The sequence below is a fragment of the Pteropus alecto genome, unplaced genomic scaffold (genome assembly GCF_000325575.1).
Source record: "Pteropus alecto unplaced genomic scaffold, ASM32557v1 scaffold1279, whole genome shotgun sequence".
Classification (NCBI taxonomy): domain Eukaryota; kingdom Metazoa; phylum Chordata; class Mammalia; order Chiroptera; family Pteropodidae; genus Pteropus; species Pteropus alecto.
In genome coordinates, this window is record NW_006443126.1 from 126,461 (window position 1) to 135,937 (window position 9,477).

At 46.7% G+C, this 9,477-nt stretch overlaps 2 protein-coding genes across 2 annotated transcripts in view; both read right to left on the reverse strand.

The window, feature by feature from the left end:
- The window catches only part of LOC102898544 (olfactory receptor 10T2), a 10,936-nt gene extending 2,284 nt beyond the window's left edge, over positions 1–8,652 (reverse strand). Inside the window, exons 1-2 of the mRNA XM_006923398.1 lie at positions 8,509–8,652; positions 3,929–3,985 (exon numbers count right to left, since the gene is read on the reverse strand). Coding sequence (XP_006923460.1) covers positions 3,929–3,985; positions 8,509–8,652 — 201 coding nt within the window. The remainder of the gene's footprint in view (positions 1–3,928; positions 3,986–8,508) is intronic.
- Positions 8,043–9,477, reverse strand: part of NOTCH3 (notch 3) — a 29,828-nt gene continuing 28,393 nt past the window's right edge. The window contains exon 34 of the mRNA XM_006923399.3: positions 8,043–9,477. This exon is cut by the window's right edge and continues 17 nt beyond it. Coding sequence (XP_006923461.2) covers positions 9,086–9,477 — 392 coding nt within the window. The 3' untranslated portion in view covers positions 8,043–9,085.

Sequence of the window (9,477 nt, forward strand, 5' to 3'; positions counted from 1 at the left end):
CGTGGACCCTAAGCACTGTGTTCATCAAATGGAAAGTAACTCTGAAATGATTGACCATTATTAATTCAAATGATGAGACTGCAGCAAGAATCCTGGATTGGCAATCATTTTATCATTTTATAATCAATTATTCTATCTCAAAAAAAATATATTGGAATGGTTTTTGAGAGTATTTTACTCATTTGTATTGGAATGTTTTTTGAGAGTATTTTACTCATTTGGAACATAGGACTCTGTTTTAAAGAAAATGGTCCTAATGCAATCTTTCCCTGCTTACCAAGAGTTATTTGATTTACAAGTAAACATACTTTACTGTTAAAGTGTGCAGATGAAACTTATTGTATTTAGTTAACCAATGTCATCCTAAAAATAAATTTAAAAAATAATAATAAAAATAAATTAAAAAAAAAAAAAGAAGTAAACATACATGGCTCAGCCCCAAGATCCTCAAATAGCGACTCAAGGAAAAGGTGGAGTTGGTGGGAAGTCCTGATTTATGCGCCATCTAGTGGGTAATCTGCAAGCCAGTGACCCTTATAAAAAGGGCAAAAAATAAATAAATAGCTGTGCCCCTGAAAATACTTATCCACGGCAATAGGACCAGAGAAATTGAGAATGCCCATTTAAATGTTTTGGAAGTTTCCTAAAATTTTAGTTCTCGAAAAATAAGTCTTAGATTTTAGTTCTGAAGATACACAGAGAAAAACAACAAAAAAGTGCTTTGTAGAGTCTAGAGACATTATGGTTATAAAGATAAGACAAGTCAGGACCAACAAAAAACTTAATAGAAGCAAACAGGAAATGAGGGAGGGATGCCCACTTTTTTCATGAAGAAAGAAAACCAGTAAGCAGGAAGCAGGCAGCCCTGTTGATTAAGTACAGGGATGCATACTTCCGTCCAGGGCCAGATGTAAACGTTTTAGGCTTCGTCATCTGTACAATCTCTGTTGAGATTGCTCATTTCTGCCGCTCTAGTGTGAAAACGGCCATAGACAATGTATAAATGAGTGGGCATGGCTGTGTTTCAATTAAACTTTATTTACAAAAACAGATAGGTAGCCGGATTTGGCCTTCAGACTGTCGTTCGCCAACCCCTAATCTAACACAAGTAAAACTAAAAGAATATTCAACTTAGGGAAACTCCAGTGAGGTCCTCTGAGGAATTCATACTATGAAAAAAGCAAATCCTGATTGGAAGTCTTCAGAAACCGAAGCAAAACAAAAGTCCAAAACCGAGAATCTCTGACTCTGCTTAAGAAATCTAGATCAAGAAACAGCACACTGGGCGAAGATGCACAGAACGTGTGTCTGAGAGAGGCCCTTTTACTGAAAATGAAACAATATCGGAGAGAACGTCAGAGCCCTTATAGAGAGAGAATGGCAGAAACAACTACCTATGAGACCACATGGAGAAAAATGTATTTGGATCTGGCTATTTAAAAATAGAATTTCTGAATATCACGAAACATTGTTAAATTAAAACAAACTTATAGGCAAACACAAACTAGAAAAGGCTGTGATCTTAAAACAATGTTTAGCTCTTACAGATGATTAAGAAGAAAATGAAAACTTCCAGTTACAAAATAAATCAGTTTTGGGGATATAATGTACAGCATGGCAACTATAGTTAATAATACTGTATTGTATATTTTAAAGTTACTAAGAGAGTAGATCTTAAAAGTTTTCATTACAAGAAAAAAAATGTGTAACTGTGTGTTGATGAATGTGAACTAGACATTGTGGAGATTGTTTTGCAATACATACACATATCAAATCTTTATGATACATGTCAATTAGACTAATTTAAAAAAAAAGAAGAAGAAAACGAACACCAGACCCATCCCCCAACACTTGTAGAGTTCAAATGAAGGCTTACTATACAACTGAATATTTAAAGTTAAAATTAACAAACAGTTGAATGAAATATGGTCTAACTCCCCACATTAAGAAATATACCTTAATAATGACCTGGAAATGACCTCTAGGAATAAGTAAGCCCTTCCTGGGCATCTTAAAGAGGGAAATTGTAAAGGAAACCCCTCAATAAGTTCTCAGTATAGGAGTCTCTTCTACTGCAATTATCCAGCCTCTACTTGCATGCCTCCAGTGACAGGGAGGTCACTCCTGGACAAAAATCCCCATGGAGCAGAAATTCTGTGCTCAAGATAGCCCTTCAGTGACCTGCAGGACAACAAAGTTGAGCTCTGATATCAGACAGACCTGGATTTGAATGTTGGTGCCTTCACTTACTAGGGGCAGTTTGACTGTGGGCAGCTGGCTTTGCCCCTCTGAGCCTCGTCTGTGAAAATGGAGATTGATCCCGTGAGCCCACAGGTAACAGTCAGTAAGATTCCCTGAACACTGTTGTGAACCCTTTGGTCTCAGATTCCTTGCAAGGAGAGACAGGATTGTTATCCTTGGCTTTGCACCACTGGGGAAGCAGGGCGCAGATGGGATAATTGTTCACATTCTTACTCTCAGGGTACCAGGATTCAAAGCCAGAGGTCTTTCTCTGGAGGCTGTGCTTTAAGGGCTGCAAGTTTGCAGGGTCCACTTTCATCTTACATATATTCACTGAGCATCTGTTTAGTGCTGGGTGCTGCTCTGGGCGCTGAGAACACAGCAGGGAACTAACTACACAGGCAGAGATCCAGCCTCGGAGGAGCGGAAAGTTCAGGGAAGTGAATCGGGCAATAAGCAACGAATGTGATAACTAAATAAGTGAGACTGTCTATTGGAACGTAAGTGCTACAGAAAAAGAAAAAGCAGAGTACTTGAAGGGTAACTCAGGGGTCTGAGGAGGGTTGCAGTTTTATATAGCATGGTCAGTAAAGGGTTGTTTAACATTCGGTTACTCTGAAATTTCTTGTTTACCCTCCCTCATTTTCAGATCTCACTTCTAGGGCTGGAGATGGGCCAAGGTGGCTTCTCCAGCCAGGGAAAGTCCCCAAATTCACACTTGAAAGAAATTAACAAATTAGTCAAGAGGAAACTTAGCGGGGAGTGGGGTCCTGGTAGAGGCAACAGCCAGTTCAAAAGCCCTGGAGCTAGACTGTGCCTGGAAGAGAAACAGCAGCAGGCAGCAGCAGAGAGGGGGGGTGGACAAAGGGAAGAAGGTGGGGGTGGAGAGGCGATGAGGGCTGTTGGTAGGGTCTTGTGGGTCACAGTGAGGACTCTGGTTTTTATGCCAAGTCTGGTGGGAGCCATGGAGGACTCCGAGCAGAGGAGAAATGTGACCTGACTCAGGTGTTCACAGGTACCCTCTGGCCGCTGTTGGAGGACAGAGTGGGGTTGACATGGGCGGAAGCCAGAAAACTAAGGAGGAGGCTGGTCCAAGTGAATGAGGATTAGGGCTGGACCGGGATGGGGGCCATGGATGTGGTGAGAGGCAGCCGATTCTGGACAGATTGTACAGGTGGAGCCCACTGAATTTCCTGACAGGTTAAGAGGTGGGTATAGGAGAAAGAGCGGAGTGTGGGAGCTGGCAGAGTTACATCAGGAGGTTGGGGTGGGACCGGTCCAGCCAGGGGTCAGAGGGGAGTCTGTTCAATTCAGGGAACGCCAGTGAGCAGACACACACCCAGCATGGTGGACTCACAGGGCAGCCAGGCTCCTGTCCACCCTCACCATGGAAGTGGCATCTGCTCTGGGCCCCTGTGCCCGCCCCAGAGAGAAGGAAGAAGAAAGAGCCCCACTCCTTGAATGGGGCTGAAATTTAACCTTGCAACAGCTGAGAAGCTGTGACTTTGAGTTTGCCTCAAGGTACCCAAATTCTTCTTTCCAATTGTGACAGGTGAGAGTACTCCGCCAAAAGGAAGTCAGGTTACAGGAGTAGAAAGTTCCTTATTTGCATACCAGGAGCCCAGGAAAATTGCCTGGCCCACTGCTTGCCTGGTGGGAGAGGTAGCAGGAGCCAGGGGGTACCTACCCTAACGCAAGCGGCATCATTCTCGCCTGTTACAAAGGTCATGCTGATGCCACCCCACTGTGAGAATAAGGGGAACACCTGGGGTTAGAGTCTGAAGTCTTTCCTTTTCCTCTTTCTTCTCACCAGGAAGTCGCCCAAAAGCAGGAGCCCCTTCCCCACCACCCCTGAGTGATTCTATATGAGTACGTGTGCATTCGTGGCCATGAAGCGCCAGGGTATGTGTGTGCATGTGTGTGCCTGATGCTTACATGTGTGTGCATTCCTTTTGCACTCCATGTGCTCACCCGCACATGAACTGGGAGTGGGCTGGGGAAGCTTCTCCAGCTAGACAAAGGCCCTGAATCCACACTCACCATGGCCCAGGAAGGTTCCTGCCCTCATCACTCTCCGCTCACCGCCTGAGAGGGGAGGGGCTGAGGACCCAGGTCCTGTTATACAAGGGGTCCCCGGAGCTGTTGTCCCAAGGCCCCCCCAACCACTAACAAGCTCCCCGGGGCTCAAACTGGCAATACCCTTGGGGATTTTTCCCTCCTGGAAACTGGAGACCCCAGGGTCCACTTTCCAGGCCCCCAGGCTCTCACGGCAAAAAGTGGGGGAAGGACTAATTACGATTTCTTTTTGTGGATGGCGGTCACAAATGCACTCCTCACTCCATCCGTGCTCCCCAGTGTCCATCGGTGCCCACCGCACACTGAGCAAAGCTGCTACCTCCAGCCCTGCCCTCAGGACAGGAGGGAAGAAGTAGATCACTTGATATTGTTACACAAACGTTGCCAGGCTGACCATCTATCTCATAGCGACCTTAGCCCGACTCCTCTCCCTGTTCTCGCCAGAACTGATGAGTCGCCAGCTCTTTGCCACTCTTCCTCAACTTCTCCATTCCCTCAGCCCTCCCCTAATGCAAGCGGCATCATTCTCGCCTGTTACAAAAGCCTGAGTGTCGCCTCCCTTTCAGTTTTTCTCCGCACCTGCTGCCAGAGCAGCTCTGGCTGCCTCCCCTCTCTACTCAGGGACTTTCCATGGCTCCCATTGCCCTCAGAGCAAAGCTTAAAATTCCCCGTCTTCATGTTCAAGCGCCTCGTGATCAGGCCTCTGCTACCGCTCTAGTTTCAAATTCATTCATTGCTCCATGCAAACCGACACATATCCATTTATTAAATTACCAGTAAGTAAGAAAGTGAGGTGTAGACCCGCCATTCCAAATCGCTGACCCTTCCTCTGAGATGTCCATGCTGTTTCACACCATTCTGCCCCTCCCCATGCTATTTTTTCCCCTCCTCTTAGCTTCCGGGCAAACTCCCACGCCTCCTGAAAGACACATCTCTAGTATTAAGACGATACACAGGAGAGAGAAGGAGGCGTCTGAAAAAATACAAAGGAAAGGGCCTGCAGAAATGACCGGCTCAGCTGGCTAAAACTGCTCTCTCCTCCCATGCTGCCCTGTGCTCTTCAGCTAACGTGTTTTCCCATAGCTCCCTCCCCCACCTCAAGGGCTCTCCAGCGCACAGCTGTTGATTCAGAGCTTGCTATCCAACTAATCTTCTTATCTCTGTAGCTGTGTAGGAATAACAAAACCGTGTAAAACTGCTTGTTTTGTTACAATTAGAGCTCAGCTTTTGGATAGGAATCCACTGAGCAGGTCCCATCTCTCTGTTCAAGAATCCTATAATGTTGCCAATAACACCAAGGTCTCAGACTCTACCAAGCAAACGACCTGTAAGACCCGTGGTCTGGAAACTGCCCCCACCCGAAGCTCCCCTTTTCCCTCCTGAGTTATGAAGCACACGTGAAACTTCAAAGGAATCCTGCACCCTTTGCACGGACACTGCTAGGGTATATAAGCTGTAAGAAATCTAACCAAGGGGAGATCGTGCTTTGGGTCTGTTGAAAGCCCCACGCTCTCTGCAGGCATTAAATTCTCTTTTCTCTAACAAAGTTGTCTGAGTGTCCGATTTCCTCTATCAGGTGTCACTTCCTGCAACACACACACCTTGTTTATTCATTTACCCATTGACTGATGACAGGTCCTTTCCATATTTTGGCTAATGTGAGTAGCATTGCAGCAAACATGGAGTCATAGCTGAGAAATTCAACCTCATGAGCTAAAATTCATAGCTGGACATTATGGAGAGCGGATTGTAAGCTAACAAGGTCCTTGCAATCTGCGAGGTCAACCAAGGGTTACCTCGCCTCTGCAAACTCCTTCTGAGAACAAGATAGTACAAAGGTCGGGAGAAAATGTACAGATAAATAAGCTGAAGTTCGTGAGAAAATGTGGCCTTGGAGAAGTAGAAGAAACAGTGTTGCTATGCTTTAGAGGAACCCCTTATGCCAGTAACGATTGTTTGTTCTTGTATAAAAGCAGCTTGCAAAAATAAAACTGCGCCATTGCTCCACCATCAGTGGACAGTGGACCTCCTGATCCCAGCTTTCTGTCTTCTTTCTTTTCTCAATCTCCCACCGACCATTCCCACTCAGGTTTATTTTCCAGGGCCACGCTGGATTTACCACTTGCTGGACAGGATTTACCACTTGCTGGACGTGGCAGGACATGAGTACAGTCTCAGATATTTGCATACCCACTCTATATGGATAACCTCTGTCATAGCTTGGGTTCTCCTAGAAGCATCCCTGGGACAAGGGTTTGAATAGAAGTAAGTTTCTTTGGGAGGTGACCATAGAAAACACAGGCAGAGGAGTGGAGAAATGAGAAAATACAGAAAAAGAAGCTAATAGAGCACATGTTATCAGGTAAGTGAGCCCCTGTGGCAGCTGGTGTTCATTCCTACTGGAAACCTCTGGGAAGCAGCGTGGAACATTTATTAGTTGTTTCCACAGAATTTCTGCTCTGCAAATCTGATTGCCTCTCAGTTTACCCCACCCCCAGTTCCAGAGCACAAACTGATTGCTTTAAGAAATAAATACATCCTGTACCCTACGACCATAGTGATCGGTTAAAGCATCAGTGTTGAAAAGCAATTTTACCCCCAGAGTACAATTGGCAATGTCTGGAGACATTTTTGGTTGTGACAGTGGAGAAGAGACATCTAGTGGTTTGGGGCCAAGGCTGCTGTTAAACATCCTACAATGCACAGGAGAGTCTCCAGTAGCAAAGGACATCAATAGTGCCAATGTTGAGAAATCCTCGGTTAGAGGATGGACACGTGACACAATCAGAGTCAATACAAAATGAACCCCAAGACTAGAAGCTTCTCAATTCCCTGGGAAGGTCAATATTGTCTATGATGTTTGCACCTATTTTGCTGACACAGAGGGAGGGCTGGAGCTGTGCAGGTGGGAAGAGAAGATGGATTGGGTACCACATAAAGCCTGAGGATGACACTGACACCCAGAGAAAAATCTGTAGAGGTGAAGAGAAATTCAGCCTTTGTAGACTTCATCTGAGCCACTAAATCAAATCTCCCCTGAAGCTGGTCCTTCTTAGTTACATGAGCTAATAATTTTTTGTTGTTAAGCCACCTGGGTAGATTTTTGTGTTGTATGCAAACGAGAGCACTCCGAGTGACAGAAGAATCAAAGAACATCATCCTATCCTCTTTTCCTGGAGGACCCCACTGTGAACACAACCTTGTCTTGGAGCACAATTGATCACAAGACATAGAAACCCACCCACGCTGGTATATGTAAAGGAATATTTATTACATGACTGCAGCATTGTCTCCAGACCCCACAGAAGCATGAAATAGAAGTTTCCTGCAGAACCAGCATCAAGCACTTAGAAGGCAATTAATAAATACCTGTGATGTCAATGGAATGATGCTCAATTAACTAAAACTGATACTTCGAGTACCCGCCACCCAAAACTGTCCATCCATATTTCTTAATCTGTTAGTGGCCTTAAAAGCTCCAACTGACAGCTTTCTGAGCATCTCCATTAAACAATGTTCTTGAGCAAGAAAATCTGATTGGCTCGTCCTAAAAGTCAGGTGACCACTCCAGATTCAATCAGTAGTGTCATCTGCTAAAAGAGGAAGAAGCATGAGTGGCCAGGCAAACTAAATGGATTTAACCCAAGAGGGGAGCTCGTTAGCCTTGGAGAGACAGAAGCCCCACCACTACAACTCCCACCTTACCCAGACACAGACAAATGACACCAAGTGTTAACTACTCCTTTATTAGGTGGTGATGGAGTGGGGGCTGTACAATACAAGGCCTAGGAATTTAGCTACACAGGGATTGTGACCAGAAGCGATATTACAAAAATAGCCTAAAAATACTTCTATTCTGCCACAGGGCTAGGCCAGGGGAATACCAGGAGAATGGGTGCCATTCAGGCAGTTCCTTCTCATCCTGCAGTCCCATGCGTACAGGGAGACAAAGTGAAATGCACATATCTCCCATGGTCCTCATGTTCCCGCCAGCCACCCCTCCCCCCGCCCAGTTCCCAAAGAGAGGTGAACCAAGCTCTAGGGTGGGGCGGGTCTGGGGTGGGCTCCCTGGGGCAAAGCCATACAACAAGTTTCATCTGGAATGCAGTGAAGTGAGGGAGGTGGGGTGGGGAGGAGGCTCCCATGTCTCGCCAACCCCTGGCCCCAGAGGGTGCGCCCAAGGGTGCCTACTTGGTACACACCAGGGTCATGTACTCGGTACACAGGATCCCGGTCATGCCTGTGTACTCGGTACACAGAATCCAGCTTGGCCGAATGGGCCCACAGACTCAGCCCCACGGGGGCACTGGGGAGTTTGCAGGGGGCAGGGAGCATCTCCATATATATATTTTGTAAAAAATAATAATAATAAGTTTGTTTAAATGAATTTGTTTCTATACAAAATGTAAAAAAAAATAATAATAATACACTCGTGTTGGAGTGTGAGGAGTGAGAGAGGCCAGAGGAGGCAAGAAAGGAAGGAGGGAAGAGAAAACTGGGGAGCAGAAAGAGGGGAGGGCAGGAGGAGGTCCCTGACTCTTCACAAGACCCAGGGAGTTGGGGTCAGCCCTCACCCCTTATAAATAAAGGAAGACTAAAGCCCTAGACTGGTGACCTATCTCAGTCACAATGCAAGGTGGGGACAATACAGAAGAGTTGGTAGAGAGAGAATTAAAAGGATTAAAGGAAAGAGGATGAAGAGAGAGAGTGTGTGTATAAGGATGGGTTATCTCTTCAGACCCCCCAAATCCAAGAACTTAGGAGCATCTCAGGCCAACACCTGCCTCTTGGGGGTGGCTTCAGGCTGGGGCCCCAGCTGGGTCTGGGCCTGAACCAAGGGGCCGGGGACAGACAGGGGGAGTGGCTGAGCAGGCAGTGTCCCAGTGGCTGTAGCTGTGGCCCCAGTGGCAGTGGCTGGGCTGGGTGTAGAGTCAGACCAGTCGGAGAGTGAGGGAGGTGAGGGGCTGGCCCAGTGCTCAGGGGACTCAGGGGATGGGGTCAGGTAGGGATGCTCGCTGGGGACCCGCAGGAAGCGGGCCTTAGGAGGGCTGCCGTGGGCCCCAGCTGCCGGGTACTCCTCGCCATGTCCTGGGACTGCCAGGTATGGAGGGGGCCGCTCCTGGGGGGACACAGGGGTCCCAGGGTTCAGGAGCTGGGGTC